The following is a 23,202-nucleotide window of genomic DNA, read 5'->3' as shown; positions in this document are numbered from 1 at the left end:
CACACACACACACACACACACACACACACACACACACACACACACACATTTTAGTTTTGACTTTAATGTAACCAATGAAAATGAAGATTGAGAATGAATAAGATTGATTATGTGTTCTTGGTGGGCTGTGGTCTGCCCATGGTCAACCCCTGAGATTCTAACTATGGGCACAGATTTTTAGAATTGTTGAGACAAACTAGGCTAAGAAAATAACTATTTTCTTTCTTGCCATGGTAACTTAAAAAAAAATAAGAAGGATTTTTTTTTCTCTACTGAAGAAACCTTTTCAGCACTGTAGGTAAAACAAAACCTTGTCCTCTCAAGGGCTGTCACTGTTTCCACTCTGAATGACACATTTTCTGGGGTGCACAGCTTGCCTCATATGCGCTTTGCTCCAGGCTAACAGGCTTGCCCTATTCATTCAAAGGCTCCAGTTTCAGTTGGCTCAGTCATGAACTAACGTAAAAATGAGAAGACCATTTGTTCGGATATGAGGAGTAAATCTGAGCCTTTGTTTCTAATCAATATTAACTGACCACTCTAGGGCTCATAAGGATAAGAGCCCTCCACATAGGGAAACTGAAAAGGGTGTACTGTGATACTGAAATGTTCCCTTTTTATGAGGGACTTCACTGAGGCTGTGTTGGGCCCACAGAACCCTGAGGCTTGGGGTGGCTGGCAACTCTGGGAAGATTGTATGAGGTCTGGCTTAGGGGATAGAACTCTTTTCTATATCAGCCACAGAACTTGTTGTCTGGTGTAAAAATGCCTCTGCATTAACTGGAATAACATTTTATGGCTTGTGGTTATTTATATGTAAGATTTGCATTGATAGCCCATAGCAATATGATAAGTGATTGTCTTGGAAATTTGGAGGACAACAGTTTCAAGTTGGTTAGGACTTAAATATAAAAGTTCTTGTTAGCCGTGCTACATTTCTGGGCTGATTTTTTTTTTCTTTTAACCTGCATTTTACTCTGGAGCCTAGAGCTCATTCCCTCTTCCAGAGGAGAGATGTTGAAGTAATTGGAAATGAACCAAGGGACATTCCCTAAATTTTTGCTCTAATGTGTTTAGCCATCAGCCTTGCAGTATTAGAAAATTACATGATAACACCTTCAATTTTGCTCATTAAAATTCATTATGGGAGCTCTGGGTCAAGGGGTTTGGGAAGACAGTTCAGCAAAGTACTTGCTGCACAAGACTAAGGACCTTTCATTCCCAGCACCCACGTAAAAAGTTATGTGCATGAAGCCGAAAAGAAAAAGCTGAAGTGGAAAGGGGGGCATCATGTGATCAGGAAAAAAAAAAAAGCAAGCTGGAGTGGAGGTCTAACCCACTGGGAACTTATCAGAGGGCCTTGGTACCTAGTGCAAGTCAGTCTCTTAGGCGTCTCTAGTTTGCTACAATAGCCTGTGTCTGTGTAAAGAACAACAGCCTGAACTTGCTCTTCTTGTTCTGGCCTCTTGAAGCTGAGCATGTGGCTCACTGAGGGCCAGATCCCTTCCTATGTCACTGACAGTTTTTGTCTTTGGACCAGAAAAGTCCCCATCCTCTGTGTTCCTGAGAGGCCATGAGCACAACCACCTGGTCAGGGCAAAGCTAAATCCATTCTCACATGTCATTCTATGACCACTATGTGCAAACACAATTGTTCCATGTGTACATGTTCTGAGATGTATATCAAGCCTAGCCTGATGTCTTAGTCCCCTAAACCAATTATAGCTACCAGAGTACACCAGATATCCACTAACTGCCTGCATCACAGACTACCTGCACTACAATACTACAGGTGATCTCCTGCCCTGGGCCTTCCTGACATTGTCATTGTCACCAACATTTTCCAAGCAGGATTGTGTATAAAGGCCCAGCACAAGTCTGAAGACCTTCAAAGCATGTTTCTGGGCTCTAACTGCATGTGTTAAACCATATCTGTCCAGTACGGACTCTCCTAAGAGCCAGGGAAGGGTTTGTGTCTCTGCAGCCTGTGACTGTCCTTGTCTGTTTAAATCCAGTGCAGTTGTTTTTCATATGGTATAGAACAAGAAGAAAAACAGGCTTTTAAAACACAGTTAGGAGCCAAAGAACATGTGTTTAACCCCAGTGTGAGGTAGGTAGACACAGAAAGCTCTTTAGAGCTCCGTGGTCAGCCAGTCTAGCCAAACTAGAGAGTCTCCAGGTTTAGTGTGAGACTCTGACTCCGAAAAATAAGAAGGAACAAATTGAGGAAGACGTTCGGTGTCCACTTCTGACTTTCACAAGCACATGCACATACAAAATAAAACAAATGTCAGATTTTCTGTCCTACTTAGTCTTAAGGGCCCTGTGATACATTCTTGCAAAATCAGTGTATGAATTTTAGTGCCCTAGCCAATTTTGAAATGGACAATCCCATCTCTGCATTTCTTAATTTACTCTGCTACTCTGAGTGGAAAGAAAGATTTCTTTGTAGCTTTTGTGTTTTGGGGCAGTGTGAGAGTAGCAACAGACAACCCCCAAGATACTGGTGCACTACCACCTGAGGCATCTGCCAGCAGGGCTGATGTGATCTGGCCTTAGTAAATTTCAATATTAAACGATTTACAAAATCCTAACTTAAAAGCTGCATTAAAATTAGAAGTCTAATTTGATCAATTTGTTGGATAAAGTCTCCACTCAAACAATTTTGTCCTCATTAGGAAAGGAAAGTTAACGCTTCCCAGTGTGTGGTTGGGGATGGGATGTGCGCATGCCCCAGTGGGAGGAGCTGCCTGAAGATGAACTCAGCACACCCAGTTCTAAAAACAGATGCAGCCACCAGGAGTAATTTGTTTACATGAGTGGCATGAGGAAACGAAGCCACACGTGGGGTGGCAAGGCTCCATTCTCCAGGGGCCCTGCCAACACCCTGCCACCAACCACCATGAGTGACAAGCACACACACAGAGGACACAGACAGACAAGGCACAATGATGGGATGAGGGTGGGCTCTGCACCTGTGAGCTGGAAGTCATCACCTGTGCCACTGTGGCAGTTGGCCTGGTCGTCGTCACACTCGTCCACTGGGTTCCCATTGGGTGTGGTTGGTCCAGCTGTAGGTGCTGAAACAAGAGCCAAGTGTTACTTCTCAAACTTCTGAAGAACCATTTTTGAGGCTCGGCTAGTTGGATCTGCTAAGTAAGACTTGTGCAGTAAACTCAAGTGTGGAGGCCAGGGACATGTTCTGCCTCTCTCATGGGAAGCTAAATACTCCTGAATTTTACAGAATGAATGAGCTGTTGAGCTTGGGTGTTTGACCCCCACCTGCTGTAGGAGCACTCAACGCATAGTCATCTATATAAACTTCTTTTTTTTTCCTTGCAAACCTCCTGAGTTCTCCCGGATATTTGTTCATGACCCTGGCGTCAACCCCGGTGATAGAGATTAGACCATGTTTCCTTTTATTCCTTCTTTTTGATTTCATTTAGTCTATATATTTTTACTTATACACAGAACTGCTGTATTGTCGGAATTTTTTAGATACATACTTAATAGGAAAAAAATCACATATATGTATATATGTATGCATAGATGAATGTAACAATTTTTAAGAAGATTCTATGAATTGGAAAGAGAGCAATGAGGGAGGATATGGGAAAGTTTGGAAAGAGGAAAGGGAAGGTAGTAATGATGTAATTATTTTATTTTTTGAGTGAAAATTTATAAACATTTTCTTTTCATATTTATTAGAACATTTTCTTGTGTGTTATATTGCTACATGTTATAGCATGTATTATTTCCTAAATGGTATGAGATGGAAACCTTTTATTTTTGTTTTTTGGGTTTTTTTGTTTGTTTTTTGTTTGTTTTGTTTTTTGAGAAAGGGTTTCTCTGTAGCCTTGGCTGTCCTGGAACTCACTCTGTAGACCAGGCTGGCCTCAAACTCAGAAATCCGCCTGCCTCTGCCTCCTGAGTGCTGGGATTAAAGGCATGTGCCACCACGCCCGCCGGAAAACTTTTATTGAATACAAAAGCTTGTAACTGTAAATTTTTTCAAATCCTATTTTTTATTAGATATTTTCTTTATTTACATTTCAAATGTTATCCCTTTTCCTTGTTTCCCCTCTGAAAATCCCCTATGCCCTTCCCCTTCCCCCTGCTCACCAACCCACCTACTCCTGCTTCCTAATGTACCAAGAAGTCACACCCACAAATTCTATTGCAGACTCATTATTGACTAGTTTGCTGAGTTTATATCACTGTGGTTTTCTTCTGTGCAAAGGAGCATCAGCTCACACCCAGCCTTGCACTGTTCTGTGTTCAGAGGTTGTTCTGTTTCTCTCTAAGCAGCTTTCAACCTGAGACCCTCTGTCCCAGGCAGGTGTGTGAGCTTGGCTGCCTCCTGTGGCCTCCTAGCTTACCTGTCTCATCTCCCATGGGATTGCATTCCACTGCTGACTGAGCCCCCTGTATCTTTGAATTTGCAGTTGAAAAGTAGCCAATATTAATCAGAGACTGCTTTTGAAGTCCTTTAAATTTGGTTCAGTCTTTTTTTTTTTTTTTCAACCTGTTACTCATTTTTGCAATCTGTTTAATATTTTACAGTTCTGGGGATTGTATTTCACACTACAGGACGAGAGATAAGGGTCGGGTTCTTTGATGTAAGCAGCTGGGAGTTGGATGGGAGGGTGGGGAGAACTTCACACTGGTACTGTGCTGAAGGACTGAACAGAGCTAAGAGAAATGTGGAGACAGAGAGAGCCGAGTTTCTACTGTCCTAAATCCCTGACCTCAGGAAGAGTCAGGAAACCACCGTGCACAGATGATACGTGCTACTTAGGCCTATCTCCTGGACTTTGTGAAATCAGTTGGTTAGCGAGTTCTTGGGATCTGCCTGCCTCTGCTTCCCTAGTGCTAGGATCACAAATACACACCACCATGCCCAACTTTCTTTTACATGGGTTCTGGAAATTGAACCCATGGCCTTATTCTTAAAATGCAAAAATTTTATCCACTGTGCCATCCACCTAGCCTGTCTCTCTGTCTCTGTCTCTGTCTCTTTCTCTGTCTCTGTCTCTCTCTGTCTCTCTCTGTCTCTGTCTCTGTCTCTCTCTCTCTCTCTCTCTCTCTCTCTCTCACACACACACACACACACACACACACTCACTCATCTGCACACACATCCATGCTTCTACCTGCTGTGCACATACTCCTGGATCTATTCATTGCCATCACTGCTTTGGCAGACTGCTCTGACCATTCATGTAACTACTGTCCCTCAGCTACCACAGTTCTTGATAACCTTTGATTTAATACTTTTAAGCTCTGCTTTCTCTGCGACTTCTCATTGTGAATGGTGCTTACAAGCAGCAGCCTCATGTTGGAAGTGGTCCAAGGTAGTGCCTACCATTACAAAGAGTAAGGAGTAACTCATTTTTCATGCCTCAGTTTCCCTATCGGAAACTCTGGGAGTCTTTAACTGTTGTTAAAAAAAGAAGTTTGTGCTCAAAAGAGGAAAGTCTTTGAAGGCTAGGTTGGACCTCATCATCTTTCCTATAGCCCTTCAGATGCCCACCAAGAAGCATAGCCCTGGTACTCATTTGCTAAAACCAGAATCTTTCTAGTCTCTTGCCATGATCATTAAGAAGCAGTAGAATTACTTTTCCTAGATTGTGGGGTTTTTTAAACCTGGTTTGGGGCAGTGCTGTAGGTCCCCTAACTTACTCCAGTATTGAAACTGGCAAACTGCCACAAGGGCTCAGTGTTTTCAACCCTCCGTTCATTCCACCTCCTAAATCACAGTTCTTCCAGGATCAGGGTGAAGCACCTGCCTCAGGCCGCCACCTCTCCTTTCCCAGAGGATTACACTTCTCAGTACACCAAATGAGAGCATTTCACACTTGGTCAGGACTGCTAACTGCTTCATCATTTGCTTGATCCCTGGCATGCGGTTACTGTTGGTCTGCACTGAAAGTGTTGGAAGATTAAGACTACAGACTTGAAAGCCAGGACTAAGGAAAGGGTGGGAGACAAGGCCTGATTTTAAATATACACCGAAAAGTAGCCATGTGGTGATTGATAGCCTAAAACTCTATAGTGGATACAGAATGCATTCTATGGCATTTAACGTGCTCAGGAATGTAATTATGTTTGGGTAGCTCAACACACACATAATTTTGAAACCTGAGGAAGGTGATATTAAAAAACCTTCTTTGCAACAACTTTAAGCATGTGCTCTGTTGATTAACATCTGGGCACCAACACCAGCCATTCTCCTAGGCAACCCAGAGAAGAACCTGGAGGTGGAAAAGCCGGTGTAAGGTTACCTATTTATATACAAATCTAAGGCAGATGGGAATTCCAGTGCATCAAGCAACAAATGGTACAACAACCAGCTCAAATCACTCAGCACCTCCTTCCCAGGTAAGATTTTGAGTCTGAATTTGTCCTTCACATGACCTTCATATGATAACCTGAGGAATGAGGGACTGTTCTTCAGTAGACACCACCATATCCTACACTTTATCACAGATCAAACTTCTCAGAAGCCTAAGGAATGTCTTGATGTCCCTCTGTCAAATGCTGCTCTTGCTAGGGCAGGACGATAGTCAATACCACACACAGAAATTTGGATGGGACAGACCTCTAGACATATTTATTTTTATTTTAATCATTTTATTTTTATTAGAGAGAGAATGTGTGTGTGTGTGTGTGAGATGTATATATGTTGGTGCAGATAAGTATGTGAGCCCTTGTGCACATGTGCACATGTGGAGATCAGAGGTCAACTTTTCATGGGTCAATTCTTTCTTCTATAGAGGGTTTAGGGATTGAATTCAGGTTGTCAGTCTTGCATAGCAAAAGCAATTTTCCTTCTGAGCCATCTTGGTGACCACATTATCTACATCACTGAAAGCAAAAGGAGTTGGTTAGAGGTTTTGGAAAGTGGGTAGGAGAGTGAGCATAGTGGTTAAAGGGCTTTACTATCCTGCAACGGAAATATTTCAGAACTAGAGAGGCAAGAAAACTGTGGGTGGACTCAAAGTAAAACTGAGCTGCTTGCTTGAAAATGGTAGTACGTATCATACTCTCAGCTAGTGGAAAAGCTGAGACAGGAAGATCACAAATTTGAGGCCAGTAAGACCCTCATCTCAAAAACAAATTAAGTGAAATTCATTTTGTGTCATGTAATTTTCACCTGAATATTTTTGTATGTGGATGCTCAAGTGTGTGTAGGTGTGCATGTGCAAACATACATGTGAAAGCCAGAGGTAAACCTTGGCTGTTGTTCCTCACCTTGACTTTTGAGAAGGTGTCTCTCACTAGGGATCTGCCTCTGTCTCTCCAGTGCTGGCATTACAAATGTGCACTGCCACACTCAGCATTTTTCTCTCTTTTTTTAAAAATGTGGATTCTGAATATTTAATTCAAGTCCAATGTTTGTGTAGCAAGAATTATACCAACTGAGCCATCTCCCTAAAACACACACACACACACACACACACACACACACACACACACACACACACACTTACTCAAGAGACAATCTCCTAGACTCCAAAGAGGGGAAAAATCAGTATAGACTACTAAGGCAAATTTGGATGCTCTGTGGCATGGACAGCTGCCAGGCCTTGCTGCCTGCCAGGCATGAAAAGCAGTTCATTCAGGGGAAAGGGTGGCAGTTTTACCGCAGCACAGTCAGAGGGATAAATGCAAGAGAAAATAAATAGAAAGGAAGAAAGCAGAAGAGACTCTGGGAACTGTAGTTACCTTCCACTTCACAGCCCAGCAGCTCCATCCTCAGCCCAAGCCCACTGTGTGTGGCTCTCTCAGGGTAGATCCTGATGAACCTTGTGGAGAGAGGTGAAAACGTTCGAAGCTCAGGTGTGTCATAGTTGTTGTTGCCTTCGAAAGACTGTGAAACCAACAAACACTGGTTAGTAAGAGAAAGGGTAGCAAGGGCTGGGAAGGCAGGGTGTCAGGTCAAATCCTCGCCTTTCAGGGCCTTGGGTTCAAACTCCAGAATACAGGTTAAAAAAAAAGTTGGGCATGGTGGTATGCGTTTGTGATCGCAGCCAACCTAGTCTAATTAGCTGGCCCCTGGTCTGTGAGAGACCATTCTCAAGATACAAGGAGGAAAGTGCCAGAGGGATGACACCAGAGGTTGTCCTCCACATTCAGGATCATCTTTGCACACACACACACACAGAGAGAGAGAGAGAGAGAGAGAGAGAGAGAGAGAGATACATACATGAACATAGATGCCACGACCCCCTCACACAACACATGCATATAGACAGACACAAACATACTTACAGATACACATATACACTGACACATAGATACATAGTCACACAGACACATTGACACACACACATGCAGATAGACAGATACAAACACGCAGACACAGACACATAAATACAGGCACACACACACACACACACACACAAACACACAGACACACTCAAGGACACTCTTCTTCTTTTTATAAGACAGTAGAAACTCTTCCTGTCTCATAGGACAGTAACTGAATATGAAGTAAATGGAGCAGAAAGGTTGACTGCAGGAAAGATGTACACATTACAAATGTTCTCAAAGCCTTGCAAGAAAAATCACCTTCCTGAATACTCAGTGAGCTCTAGAAGTTCCTACCTCTCTTTCTAGAGAAAGGAGGAGACTGCAAGATGCTGAGGCAGCAGAAAATGATTAAGGGGTCCTGAGACTGTAACGCCTGTGCCCATTACATCTAGGTCTAGGTGAGGTCTGACCTCAGCCTTCTCTGCTGGGACATATCCTTCATCCTTTCCTGGTTGATGGCATTCCTGGACAGGAGTCAGAGGTTCTTTGTTAACAGGTAAAGGAAGTTTAGAGAGAACCTGCCTGTATTTTCTGAGCTCTCTGTCCTATGCCAGAAATTCCAAGGAGGCACATTTGGGAATGGCATTTACCTGATTTGGGTCTCTGTCTCTGTCTGTCTGTCTGTCTGTCTGTCTGTCTGTCTGTCATCTGGAACGCACCAACTATGAGTCCCAACTATGAGCTATGCTGGGTAGCCAGTGAGCTTAGGGGACCCACATGTCTCCACTTCTCAGCTGCCATGCTGACTGTGTACATGGATTTGGGGGAGGGGATTTAACAGACCTTCTTGCTTGCACAGTGAGTACTTTACGCACTCAGCCACCACTCAAGCCTCCCGAATCAGGACTCTTAATAGAATAGAGAAGCAGGAAGTGAACCTATTTCTTTAGAAATGGCTTTAGAAGTGATAAAGGGTCCACATAAAACCAGAGACACTGAAATTGATAGAGGAGAAAGTGGGGAAAACCTCGAAGATATGGGCACAGGGAAAAAAATTCCTCAACAGAAAACCAATGGCTTGTGCTGTAAAATCAAGAATTGACAAATGGGACCTCATAAAATTGCAAAGCTTCTGTAAGGCAAAAGACACTGTCAACAAGACAAAAAGGCCACCAACANATTGGNAAAGGATTTTTACCAATCCTAAATCTGATAGAGGACTAATATCCAATATATACAAAGAGCTCAAGAAACTGGACTCCAGAAACTCAAAAAACCCCATTAAAAAATGGGATACAGAGCTAAATAAAGAATTCTCAACTGAAGAATATCAAATGGTTGAGAAACACCTGAAAAAAAATGTTCAACATCCTTAGCCATCAGGGAAATGCAAATCAAAACAACCCTGAGATTCCATCTCACACCAGTCAGAATGGCTAAGATTAAAAATTCAGGTGACAGCAGATGCTGGCGAGGTTGTGGAGAAATAGGAACACTCCTCCATTGCTGGTGGGACTGTAAGCTTGTACAACCACTCTGGAAATCAGTCTGGCGGTTCCTCAGAAAATTGGACATAGTACTACCGGAGGACCCAACAATACCTCTTCTGGGCATATACCCAGAAGATCTTCCAACTGGTAATAAGGACACATGCTCCACTATGTTCATAGCAGCCTTATTTATAATAGCCAGAAGCTGGAAAGAACCCAGATGTCCCTCAATAGAGGAATGGATACAGAAACTGTGGTACGTTTACACAATGGAGTACTACTCAGCTATTAAAAACAATGAATTTATGAAATTCTTGGGCAAATGGATATATCTGGAGGATATCATCCTTAGTGAGGTAACCCAATCACAAAAGAAGTCACTAGATATGCACTCACTGATAAGCGGATATTAGCCCAGAAACTTAGAATACCCAAGATACATTATGCAAAATAGAAGAAAACCAAGAAGGATGACCATTGGGTGGATACTTCATTCCTCCTTAGAATAAGGAACAAAATACTCATGAAAGGATATAGGTACAGAGTCAAAATTTAGAGCTAAGATGAAAGGATGGACTATCCAGAGACTACCCCATTCGGGAGTCCATACCATCATCAGCCACCAAACCTAGATACTAATGCTCATGNCAGCAAGATTCTGCTGAAGGGACCCTGATATTGCGGACTCTTGTGAGGCTATGCCAGTGCCTGGCAAACACAGAAGAGGATGCTCACAGCCAGCTATTGGGATGGAACACAGGGTCCCCAATGGAGGAGCTAGAGAAAGTACCCAAGGAACTGAAGGGGGCTGCATTCCTGTAGGTGGAACAACAATATGAACTAACCAGTACCCCCTGAGTTTGTGTCTCTAGCTGCATATGTAGCAGAAGATGGCCTAATCGGCCATCATTGGGAAGAGAGGCCCCTTGGTCTTGCAAACTTTATATGACCCAGCACAAGGCAAGGCCTGGGCCAAGTAGTGGGAGTGGGTGGGTAGGGGAGCAGAGGTGGGGGGAGGGGTATAGGAAACTTTCGGGATAGCATTTGAAATGTAAATAAAGAAAATAATAATAATAAAATGTTAATTAAAAAATTCAAATATGTAAAAAAAAAAAAAAAAAAAAAAAATATTAAAAAAAAAAAAAAAAATTATAAAAAAAAAAAAAAAAAAAAAACAAGAAGTGATAAAGGGAAAACAAAGATGGTCTAAGGACTGACCAGTGTCATTTCTCAGGAATCTTAAAGTACACCCAGCTGTTACAGAAGCTGATGATTTAATGAGATGTTTTGAAATGATACAATCACTGTAGCTGTGACTCTGTATCACTTTTTTGAGATAACTGGAGGAAGTTAACATAGGAAGAGAATCTGCTGCCTCTTGGTATAAACACACACACACACACACACACACACACACACACACACACACACAGAGAGAGAGAGAGAGAGAGAGAGAGAGAGAGAGAGAGAGAGAGAGACCAGGTATTATTTATATTAGATACCACATTTCAGTCAACACCCCAGTTATAGTTTCCCAATTATACTCAAACTTGGTCCTCTTAAATCCCTGAAGAAGAAAGAATTAACTTCCTTTTTTGATGCCTGGGTTAGAAACAAGGCATTCTGTGCACTAGGGAAGGGCTCTCCCCCTAATCATTAGCCTCAATTTAGAGATAGTTTAATGGAATCCAAAAGCTACATATCAAGGCCTTGGTTTAAATCAAAAGTAGAAATCTGTTTGCTTAAGGAGTACCACCAGCTGAAGGCACAGATCAAAGGTCTTTTTACTTTAGCAGACATTCCAGTGGTTGGTTGAATTACAATGTGTATTGGTACCTCTTAGCCTCAGCATACCCTCACCGTGTGTGTGTGTGTGTGTGTGTGTGTGTGTGTGTGTGTGTGTGTGTGCATATGTGTATGTATGAGTGTGTATGTATATATGAGTGTGTTATGTGTGTGTGTGAGTGTGTGTTTATGGAGGTCAGAGGACAACTTTAGGTACTATTCCCTCAGGCATCATTTACTTTTTTTTGTTTTGTTTTTTAACAGTGTCTATTGAGGTATACAGATCAGCACCCTAATAGCACCTCTATTTGGGAAGGGGCTCAAGAGATCCATCTGCCTCTGCCTCCTCGACTGCTAGGACTACAAGTGTATACCACCACAACTGACTTTTTTTATGTGGATTGATCAAATTTAGGTCCTCATGCTTGCAAGGTAGGCACTTTACCTCCAGAGTCATCTTTATAGCCATTATACATCTTTTATAGATGAAGAAACAAAGTCACAGAGTAGTTAAGGAACTTTTCCATAGCACAGCCAGGATTCAAAGCTAGAGTGGCTTAGTAGCCATACCACTAAGATGCTCCCGCTCTCAGAAATCAAGTAGTACAATCTCTTCATTTTAGTTTGCTTTTGAGGGGAGAGGGTCTTCTTATGGTACCCAGGCCTGACTACAGTTTCCCTGCCTTGGCTTCCTGTATAGCTGAGATGTCTACTACACCCAGCTTCTAGTCTCTTCACTACTAGGAAAGAACACCAACTTCCAAGAAAAGTCTGTACTCAGGAATCATGTTGATGTTCACTGATGTGCCTATAATTTGATGCAAACTGGCAACAAGATAGAGTAGCCAACCCAGCCATGCCAAGCAGTGTGGGAACACATCCAATGGGCTCAGTGTCCTAACACAGCAGAATATGTGAGTATCCCGTGCATAACATGCCATGACTGGAGGAAACATGTAGGAAGATACAGACAGACAACTAAGAGCTCTGGGTTCTTGAAGTAAATTAACTGGCCTTTTAAACCTTAAAAAAAAAAACAAAAAACTAACATGTCAACACTAGAGCTTAATTAATTTCCTTTTTAAAAGAATACATTTGCTATCAAGGTCCTGACTCTTGATAGATCTGCAATTGATGTGAGTAATTGAGAATCTGACATAGAGTATTGTTAGAACCAATTATGTTGTTGTCATTGAGATGCTAATTGTAATGAAAACACCATTACTATACAGACAAGTCCTGTGTATACTGATGTGGCTAGGACGATCAGAGGGGGGAGCACTGATATCTTTGGAATCCTTGGGACCCTTTCTTCACTTCAGCTGGGACAAAGAACAAACACAATGTGAATACATTATAAAAGTTGTCAGTGCTGAGCTGGAAAAACACCAGCATTGGAAGCAAGGATGGGGGGGATGCAGAGGACAGAGGCTTGCTGAGGAATTAGCACTGGTTTTCACAAACCACTGTGCTTTGGGTCTTTGCTTCCTTCTAGTCTGGAGAAGTCTAAATAATCTAGTCCCTGACATGTAACCACCCTGGCAAGAAGGAAATTAAAAGAGGCAATCGTGTACTCACCCTACTTTTGGACTATTGAAAACAAAACAAAAAGACCCCAAAGAATTAGAATTTCACTAGTAAATTCTGAGTCAAAGAAAAGGCTAAAGGCTGGTGCTCACCAGAGTGGGAGCTTATTTCCCAGAAAGAAATTTCATACAGTTCTGAGAACTTCTCAGACCACTTTGCAACAGATATGGGAACTTAGACAAGGGTGGGTCAGTGACGGGGGAGATCACACTTGACCAGCACTGCTTAGCCAGGCATACCTCTTGCCCTGTATTTAAACCTAAGACGTGTGCTCACTGATAACTTTTTGTTCATCTTTCGATGTAGGGCCACATTGGATAAATCTTCTCATTCTGCTTTTTACTGTTATTTATGATGTCCAAGACTAACCTGTTAGGCTGCAAGGGCCAGGCTATGACCCTAACAGCTCTGGTAGAAGATACACCTTGCCAATTACACGATTGTGAGTGTGACTGAGGAAAGGGTACAGAGGGGATTAACTAACAAAAGCATTGTTTTATCCTACAAATAGCCTTATTTCACTTTTACATGAACCCTGGCTGGCATCCTCGGCAGGCAGCCAACATTTGTACCATTAAGTAGAAAATGTTTCAAACATCTTTATATAACTTGAAAATGTAGGCTGTCTGAAATGAAAGATTTTTACCAACTTCCATCTCTACCTTAATGATATTATTTCAATGGAAGGGCACACTAAGAATCACAGATTAGGCTCAGTCTAAGGGATTAGACTCCATGGTTTCCGATACATAGTGATGAGTATTTCATGACTGAAACCTAATGTATCAATCAGTCTCCAGCAGAAGACTCAAAGTTGAAACACAAACATTCACTTCTTTGTGCAACTCTGTACTGTGTTTACTGTGGCAGGCTGACAGCTTCAGGCTCCATTGCCATGACGGTTAGATGACAGAAAGCATATGATACTTCCTATCAGACACATATGGTGACTTGTTTGTTCCTTCAGAACCTGGTGTGAAGAACATGTCACAACAACACACCCAGCGTCAGCAGCAGCAGGGACATGGCTTTGCTGCCTATCCATGCTCTGGGATGATGTCATAGCCATTCCACTCCTTGAAGTCAGTGTTATCAAAACCTCCAGCTTCTGCTGTGTTTCCCCAAGTTCAGAAAGGTTGGATATAGTAGAGAACTAGTGGACTGGGGAGACAGTACAGTTGGGAGTTTGATTCCTAGAACCCAAGTAAAAAATGTTGGGGATGGTATCATATACCTATAATCTTATCTCTGAGGAGGCAGAGACAGGAGGACTCCTCAGGCTTACTGGACAGCAATCTTAGCCTACCCAATGGGTTCCAGGCCTGTCTCAAAACACAAGGTAGATAGTGTCTGGGGAATGATGGATAAAGTACCCACTTTCTTCCACATGCTTGTGCATGGCATACCCAAGTACAGTCACACATATAAATATGCACGTATACACCAAATCACAGAGGAAAGTAAAAAGGATTCAAGAAAGAAGTAAATTTATAAGCTGGGGCTATAGGTCAACTAATTGGTTGGGTTTTGCCTAATATGCCCTGGAACCAGGGTTTCATTCTGCAGTACTACATACTTCAAGCAAAAGAGCATGCCTGTGATCCCAGAAGGAGAAGTAGAAAGGTCAAGGCTTGTATCAGCTACCTAGTAAGTTAGGACTCAGCCACAGTTAGAGCCTACATGAGACCCTGTCTCAGAAAAGAAAGTAGCCACATATAATGCTGGAATGCTTTAGAAACCACAAGTTTATTCAGGGAGGGACACAGGCAGTCTTATGTTTTCCTCAGCCAGAACACTGATTTAGTCAGTGGTGAGTAGCCCCATCGCTGACCTGCAGACTTTGGAAGACAGGGTATTATCCTCAAAGTCACATATCTGGAGGAAGGGAAGCTGGCAGCATGGCCAGGATTACTTCCTATCTGCAAGACCTTACCACACTGGTTGTAAAGTCAGAGAATGTCCCAGCCAATGAGCCACAGTCTTCACCCATGGGGGAGCAGCTTTGGATGGGTAGAAATAGAAAGTCCCAGAACAAAGGCCAAATGTGTTGGTGTGAGAAGTGTCACTGGAGTATGTAAAAACCTGGTGGTGGGTCCTCATTTTCATTCCCAATCCACTTAAGGCCACCCAAGCACATTCCTGGGACCTTTTCCAACTTGATGTGGTGTGCTCAGGAAATACAAATAAATGTAGCCAACACTGAGTAAAACCGAGTGACCAAAGCAGATCTTTTGGGTTTAAAACTTACACCACATTTTGTGAACCCTGGGATATAGTAATACTGAGATCGTTTTCTCTTTTCATTAGATTGGTAAGAGGTGACTGAGTTTTAAGAGGTTTTAAATTCATAAGAATATTTCTAAGTATTATCTACAATAGCTAAAAGATGGAAAAAAACACAATGTCCATGTGTTTGTTCACATGACAGAACAGTATTCTGTTCTCAAAATGAAGGAAATTGGGACCCATGATACTTCAATATTACATTAAGTGAAATAAATCGGCCACGAAGTACAAAAACTGCAAGCCTGGCTTAAAGGAGACTCCAGAGTGGTTGGAACCACAGGGACAGGAAGTAGAGCCATGATGTGCCAGGGGATGATGGGAGGGGGAGCTGAGAGGGATTACTGAATGTTCTCAGAGTTTCAACTTTATAAGATGAATGATCTGGAGAAGGGTTTGACTCAGATATGGATTTACATGTTACGGTCTCAACGTATGTGTGCACAGGTTCAGACAGTAAATTCCACGCATGCTGTATTACAATTGAAGATATATTTGTTTTTTCTTCTTGGTATTTTGAGACAAGGTCTCATTCTGTAGCCCATCCTGGCTCACTATGTACCCAGGCCAATTTGTTGTTTTAATTTTAGCTCAGAGATCCTCCATCGTCTGCCTCCTGAGTACTGGGATTACAGACACATTCTTATCAACAATGAAAAATGTAAACTGTGGGGATACGCAATACAGTCAATACAGTGGGAGAGTAAATTTTTTTTTTTTTTTTTTGCATACACTTTCTTCAGTACCATCTGTAACCCTCATGCTGGAATGGTGGACACAAGTAGACCCCAGGAGTTTACTGACAAACCGACACAGTCAAATCTGCGCTTCCCTGGGAAGTCTGACTTCTTCTAGAGTAGTCATGGAGAAAGGGCTTGGAAGAGAAATTAGTCGGTAAAGTGCTTGCCATGAAAGCATGAGGACCTGAGTTTGGTTCCCCAGAACTCATGCAAAAAGTTGAGTATAATAATGCATACTTGTGGGGCTGGTGAGATGGCTCAGCGGGTAAGAGCACCCGACTGCTCTACCGAAGGTCTGGAGTTCAAATCCCAGTAACCACATGGTGGCTCACAACCATCCGTAACAAGATCTGACGCCCTCTTCTGGAGTGTCTGAAGACAGCTACAGTGTACTTACATATAATAAATAAATAAATAAATAAATAAATAAATAAATAAATAAATAAATCTTTTAAAAAAAAAATGCATACTTGTAATCCCAGCTTGGGAGGTAAAGATACAAGAGTCACTGGGACTTACTGGCCCAGACCTTGTCTCAGAAAACCAAGTTGGCTGGCTCTTGAGGGACTACATGCAAGGGTGACATCTGGCTTCCACACTCATGTGTGTGGTGCTTCTTGTTTGCATGAACATATGTGTATGCATGAACAAGTGTGTGTGAGAAAGAGATAAAGAGAGAGAGAGAGAGAAAGAGAAAGAGAGTATGCACGCATGTGCACAAGCACAGGCCCATAGGCACGCAGGCACACCACATGCACAAAACCAAACCACCACAAAAATCCCAGGACATGAAAGTTTAACTTCTGCCATGGGCTGGAGAAATATCTTCCTAGTGAGCTAGTGGGCAGGTCATGTCCCCAGACAGTGGCTACTCCCTACCCCAAGGGCCTTACCTTAGCCTTGCGCTTGCTGTCATCCATGATAGTTTTCCAGTCAGAGCCATTGTTACTGTAGGCGATCTTGAACTTCCTCATGAACACCTTGTTTTCTCGGTGCTTCCCACCCTGAATGATGACACCTCTCACTATCTTCTCATCTCCCAGGTCCACTTGGAGCCATTCATTGGTGTATGGATGGGGTGAGGGTGGCAGTGCCCAGCCGGTGCGACTGGTCACCAGGCGGATGTTTTCTGGCATCCAGTTCCTGTCTGCTTGATTGGATGCTGTAATCTGGGAGTCTGAAATAAGTCCAGACACCATGCCCAACATTCCAGAGCAAGGGTAATCTAGATGTAGGGAGAAACAGATGGGCTGAGGTTATTTTCTCAGAGACACCGTGCTTAGAAAGACAACATAACCTTGTATCCGTTTCTCTGAAATCTCCAGTCTCTGTACATTTACAGAGGCTTCTCTTCTGCCGGCTTCTTCTCTACTCTTATCCTGTCCTTAGTCTCATATTCCCATAAAGAAAATCTTCATTCAGAGTGTCACTGCCAGCCACCCTTATCCCCAATGCTTTTTAGTTCTCCTAAGTTTAATGTCAAGCTAAGGTTCCAGTCTCTTTTGTTCCTAGAAGTTCCTCCCAATGTCTACAAGGAATTTGTGGTTCATGATGGAACATGTAGTTGGAGATACTTAAGGAAATATATCCCCAAGTAAGAAATTGCTGAAGCAAAGTGAAATTGGTAAGGAGGTGACAAAGGAAGAGCCTGGCTCGGCATGGAAAAGGCAGAGGCATGTAGGGAACTGAATGTCCATCTTACCTTTACCATCAGCTGTCCCCAAGACCTCTAGTTTTGTTTTTAGTTCATTTTAAAGATAGGGTCTAATATAGTCTTGAATTTGCTAAGTAGCTGAGGCTAAGGATGACTATGAACTTCTGATTCTCCTACCTTTATCACTTGAGTGCTGAGATTACAAGTATGTGCTACTATGTTCAATTTATACTAATAGATTGCAAGCACCAAGGGTTGGTGCATGGTAGGCAAGCATGCTACTAACTGAGCTATATTATCAGCTCCTATCCTTCCTTCCTCCCCCTCCCTTTTATTGAGACAGTGTCTCTGGCTGGTTTGGAATGTACAGAGGTTTGCCTGTATCTGTCTTTTGAGTTATGAGATTAAAACCAGCCTGCACATGTATGGAGGCCCCAGACAACCTCTGCTGTTATTCCACAAGTGCCACTTGAATTCTCAGATTAAAACTTACCTCTGTGCTAGTTCTCTATTATTTCAAGAAAAATTTCTATCTAGGTTTTAAAAAAAATCACATTTGGGTGCTGGGGAAGTTATCTCAGTTGGATCTTCAGAATCCATTTAAAAACACCAGGCATGGTAGCTGACGTTTGTAATCCAGTACTGGGGAGGCAGAAACAAGCAGTTCCTTGAGCTCATTGGCAGCCAGCCTAGATGAATTGGTGAGCTCCCAATCCCAATGAGAGACTGTCTCAAAACAAATAAACAAATGTGGGCTGCAATTGTGGAATGACAATCAAGGTTGTCCCAGGGTCTTCACACATCTCCATGTGCACGTCCAACATGTGTGCCTCCCATGAATTCAAACACCCGTATCTCATTTTGGATTCATATCAGCTATCTAATACATTCCAGTTAACCAATTCTCCCTCACATCCTGTAGATAAATTTTCCCATCATTGCCTTGGGTCAATATGTTCAGCTCCCTCTCTCCTGATTTTGAGAGGCACAGCCTGTGCAAATGTCAAGATGCAGTTCAAGAGTCACGGAAACTTCTGCCTACTTAGGATGATTCCCCTCCTGGGAACGTGATGGCCCAGAGCTGTGCTGTGGATGGGATTATGAGTCTTGTAATCACAGATAGACTATAAACTCCCCAAGAGCAATGGAGTACATAATGGACCTCGTCACATCTTCTGTAACAATGGGAGAGTATTCATCACTGATTGATTGATTGATTGGCTGCTTAATAAATAACCAACACCAGTTAGCTTCTTTGCAACACCATACAGTTCAATTAGGGACATATAGGAGTGACAATCTAATTTTCTTTGAAACAATTCCATTCTGCATAATGTGATAAATAGCAATATAGAAAGTATAACCACCCTCAGTGACTTAAGTCCAGACCTGTTGACCTGAAGCACGGGTCAGTCAGCACCTCTCTTCATGAGCTGCACAGTTCTGATGCTGTCTCTTCCACACTTGGGACTTTCAAGCAAGGCTTGGAGCACTGCACATCCCAGCTCCGAGTTGCTTGGACATTCACTGATACTAGAGAGATGAAGCACTTCCTCCCTGGGTGGGGGTAGGGCTTTTTTTGCATTCTTCCTATCGTCTTGCTCTTTCCACCATTTAATTTGTGGAAAACATTGACTCATCTTTTAATATTATTTCGCTTAGTCAATATTTTTGTCTATAATTAGACACATTTTTTTCTGATATGCCTTATGATACTTGATTTGTATTTTCTCTTCTATTAGCAATCTTATCCACTCTTTTAGATAACTGCCTTTTGCTAGTTCAAGTTTTATGTTCTCTCTTTCCCTCTCTCCCTCCATCCTTCTCTCCCTTTCCTCTTTCCTTCCTGCCTTTTTCACCCCCGCCCCCTCTTTTTTTGGCAAGATCTCATGTCCCAGTCTGGCCCTCAGTTCACTTTGGCAAATGACCTTGAACTCCTGACCCTTGTACCTCCACCTCCTATGTATTTGGGTTTCAAGTGTGCACTGCCATGTGGTCTCTGCAGTATTGGTTGCAGAACTCAGGGATTCCTATATGTTGGGCAAGCATACTGATAACCGAGCCATTTGCCAAGCCGGATCCTAATTTTACTGAGGGTATGAAACAAGTCATATTTTTCTGTTTTCTGAGACTTGCTGAGCTTGTTTTTGCACTGTCAACCTCAACAAATATTTGCTGAATGAATCAATGTATTACAACAGTCAAAAGCAGCTGTCGTTTCTCAGGACGCCTTCCTGTAACCCAGCCTGACTATTTGCTCTGGGTGGGAATCTGGAAACCAAGAATAAACTCAATGGGAAATTATTTTTAAAGATTTAAACAAAGCCATTTGCTGAAGGACTATGAAACTCATGTTAAAAATGGAAGTCCCATTTCTTGGCTACAGTGGTCACACCTGCCTGACTTCCAACCGGCTTCTTTACAATGGTGATGCTCGGCTGGCAAAGGGAGCCAGATGTTACCATCTGAGAAACACACAGCTAAGTAGCTAACTCGGATCCTGCAAGCAGAGCAGAGACTGCACCAGATGGATGTTCTTTCTCTTACACAGAGATTCCGGACTGTTTCTTTCCCCGGACATGGTGAAAGCCAGTCCATGCTCAGTCAGAAGTCAGAGTGTTGAGCCAGCCCCCAACATTTCTCTGTGAATGCCTCTTCTGAAAAACAGTAAAATGATCCTTGACTTGTCCTTGACTGGAAACCACAAGACTCATACTGTGCATTTGTGGGCATGTGTCTGAGGGACAAAGGACATCATCTTGTACTTTCTATGATTTTTTTTTTTTTTTTTGAGACAGAGCATCTCACTGGCCTGGGGAGTCACCAGTTAGGTTAGACTGGATGGTCAGCAAGTACCAGAGAGCTTCCTGTCTCCACCATCCTACCTCTGGATTACAAGTGTATGCTACTATGCATGCCTTTTTATGTGAGCTCTGGGGTTTGAACTCTGGTCCCATGGTTGTAAGACAAATTCTTTACTGATTGAGCTATTTCCTCAACTTAGCCCATAATTCACTTTTAACAATGATGAGGGAAAAATTACATTAACAATTAATCAAGGTTTGAATGAGATGCTAGTTTACAGCAGGGTTTCCTTAGCAGGCAGGCTTAGACCCACTTTTGCCCATGTTGTTAAATTTAACAAGCAAATAAACAACAGAACAAGAAATGGGATATCCAACTAGATTGGAATTTCAGGGATACAATGACTAATTCTTAGTGTATCCAAAATACTGCAGTGGGAAATATGTACACTAACAATTATCATTTTTAAGTCACACCAAGCTTAACTGGGGATTCTGTATTTTGTTTGGCAACACTATTTCTTTTTTGAAACTGTAAAAATCAATTTTGGATGAAAGAGACAAGTGGATGATGTTATGGGAAGGGGTTTGGTGTGGCTATTATGAGTGTTATTAATTTACCATAAGATCTCTGTGTTTGACCTTAAAATAACAAACTGAGCACATCTAGTGAATCAGTTTCCAGAGTGAGAAAGTGATCAATAGTTATGGCAGTAGTTCCCAGTGGGCATCACCTGGCCTCCTCTGAGGGCTTGGGGAGTTTCCTAAGGGTGTTGTGGTGTCTGGAAAGGTCACCCTCATCTTTGATTGACAGGAGCATGCATGACTATGGGGGAAAAGAGCACCACTGAGCAGAGCATAGGCTGAGGTCTCTCAACCCTGTAGAAGTCCTCCAGTATGATCTTCCAAGTTCCCCACCCCCTTTACCAAATGATGCAGCTGCTTTAGAGAAACAAGGAAAACATTCCTTCTCCAATCACCTGTAAAGCAGGATATTTTGCCTGAGTGTGTATCTTTCTGTGAAACACCCCATCATATTCTCTGGATCACCAAGATGGCTTTATTTCAAAAGAATTCCTGAACGTGAAACCTAGATTGAAACCTGAAACTCTAAGAGATTTTGGAAGCCAAGTAAGTGATGAATTACCTCCTAAGTTTTTTTTTTAATTTGCTAGTTTCTTTAAATGGTTAGATTGAGTTAGGACTTGCCACCTCATAAAGAGAGGCTGAGAGTTCAAGGTATGAGAAGTGGAACTCCTTCATTCAGAAATAACCACTGAATACTATGGTGCCACAGGCCTATCGGGTAGAGAAAGCATGGTGACCAGGCTCTGCTCTCCTGCATTGTCTAGTCCGATAGGACACTGATGACCTACTCTTTCATCAGCCTGTATACATACACTGATACACACACACACACACACACACACACACACACACACACACACACACCTCTACCTGGGGCTTATCATAGATTCTGTTTAGTGACTAATGTTCTTGACTTATTGTTTGGGGGTCATTTAGTGAGCACTTTACCACACAAATATGTTATAAATATTCTTCCATTTAATCCTCATCACAGCTCATCAATATATGTTACAGACCAGAAACTGAACATCTGAAATGCAAAAGGTCTTGCCTGCAGTCAGGCACTCACATTGTAGACAGTCCTGAGCCAGTCATGACCCCTCTGACTGTGTAGCCATCATGGTCACATTTTGCCCTATTTAAAACCTGCCAAGGTCAGTTTCTGGGAAATGACAGTCATTTCACTAGAGAGAAAACAAAACAAAACCCAACTGTGTACTTAAAATAACAAAACAAGCTGTGTTTAAAAATAATAGGACAAACTACTTTAGATAATGCTTAAGTAAACAGGCCATTTTACTATTTTTTAGAAAGAGCTAATAAATTTCTTTCTTTTGGTTCAAATTCCTAGAATTACCTCTTGGGATGTCCTTATGAAAATAAAAAGAATGATTTGAGTTCAAATAAATATTTTATTTAACCGAAAGGACACAATATAAATCTTAAGAGACTGGATAGTCAGAGTTCAGAGTTCAGACTAATTTGGAGTCTTTATGAAGCTTGCTTCTAAATAAAATTCCAGTGTAGTGACATGAGACCAGGTTAGAGAAATGGACCAGAAATTCCCACCCAGACCTCATGTGGCCTTGTTCCTATGAATTTATGTGTAGACTCCTAAATTAGGAATGCCATAAACTTCCCTAGAACCTTCTGCTATTTAACTATTATCAAAAACAAAAACAAGGTTACATCTGACTTCCCAGTGCCTGACCCTCCTCCAAATGCCCCTCTATCCAATTCCTGTCTCCAAGATCTTGTACTTTCTAAGTCTTGGATTGTCACACACTAAACAGGTCTGTGCCACAGTGGAAACAAATAAAACTCGGGTCTGACATCAGATCAGGGAAGTTTTACTTTCCAATGTGGATGTTTCTGCAGAGTTTTTCATGGATTACCTTCGCAACACCTCCACTCTGATGGGAAAATTCCAGGGGGACGCCTTCCCTTTAAAAGTGAGTTTTCTCTCTCTCTCTCTCTCTCTCTCTCTCTCTCTCTCTCTCTCTCTCTCTCTCTCT

General features: G+C 42.3%; 1 protein-coding gene and 1 long non-coding RNA gene across 4 annotated transcripts in view; one reads left to right on the top strand and one right to left on the bottom strand.

Moving 5' to 3' along the window:
• The window catches only part of Nrp1 (neuropilin 1), a 150,206-nt gene that overhangs the window by 21,943 nt on the left and 105,061 nt on the right, over positions 1-23,202 (bottom strand). For 2 of the 3 annotated variants that reach the window (XM_021219963.2, XM_029532452.1), the window contains exons 10-12: positions 17,035-17,366; positions 7,729-7,873; positions 2,976-3,080 (exon numbers count right to left, since the gene is read on the bottom strand). In XM_021219963.2, coding sequence (XP_021075622.1) covers positions 2,976-3,080; positions 7,729-7,873; positions 17,035-17,366 — 582 coding nt within the window. The remainder of the gene's footprint in view (positions 1-2,975; positions 3,081-7,728; positions 7,874-17,034; positions 17,367-23,202) is intronic. The other variant, XM_021219966.2, reaches the window with a different exon arrangement.
• The window catches only part of LOC110337198, a 35,175-nt gene that overhangs the window by 4,022 nt on the left and 7,951 nt on the right, over positions 1-23,202 (top strand). Inside the window, exon 2 of the long non-coding RNA XR_002381253.1 lies at positions 12,276-12,445. This is a non-coding gene — a long non-coding RNA (uncharacterized LOC110337198). The remainder of the gene's footprint in view (positions 1-12,275; positions 12,446-23,202) is intronic.

Source organism: Mus pahari, chromosome 20, assembly GCF_900095145.1.
Source record: "Mus pahari chromosome 20, PAHARI_EIJ_v1.1, whole genome shotgun sequence".
Classification (NCBI taxonomy): Eukaryota; Metazoa; Chordata; class Mammalia; order Rodentia; family Muridae; genus Mus; species Mus pahari.
Note: the sequence above shows the minus strand (reverse complement) of the source record. Positions and strands in the feature narration are given on the sequence as shown.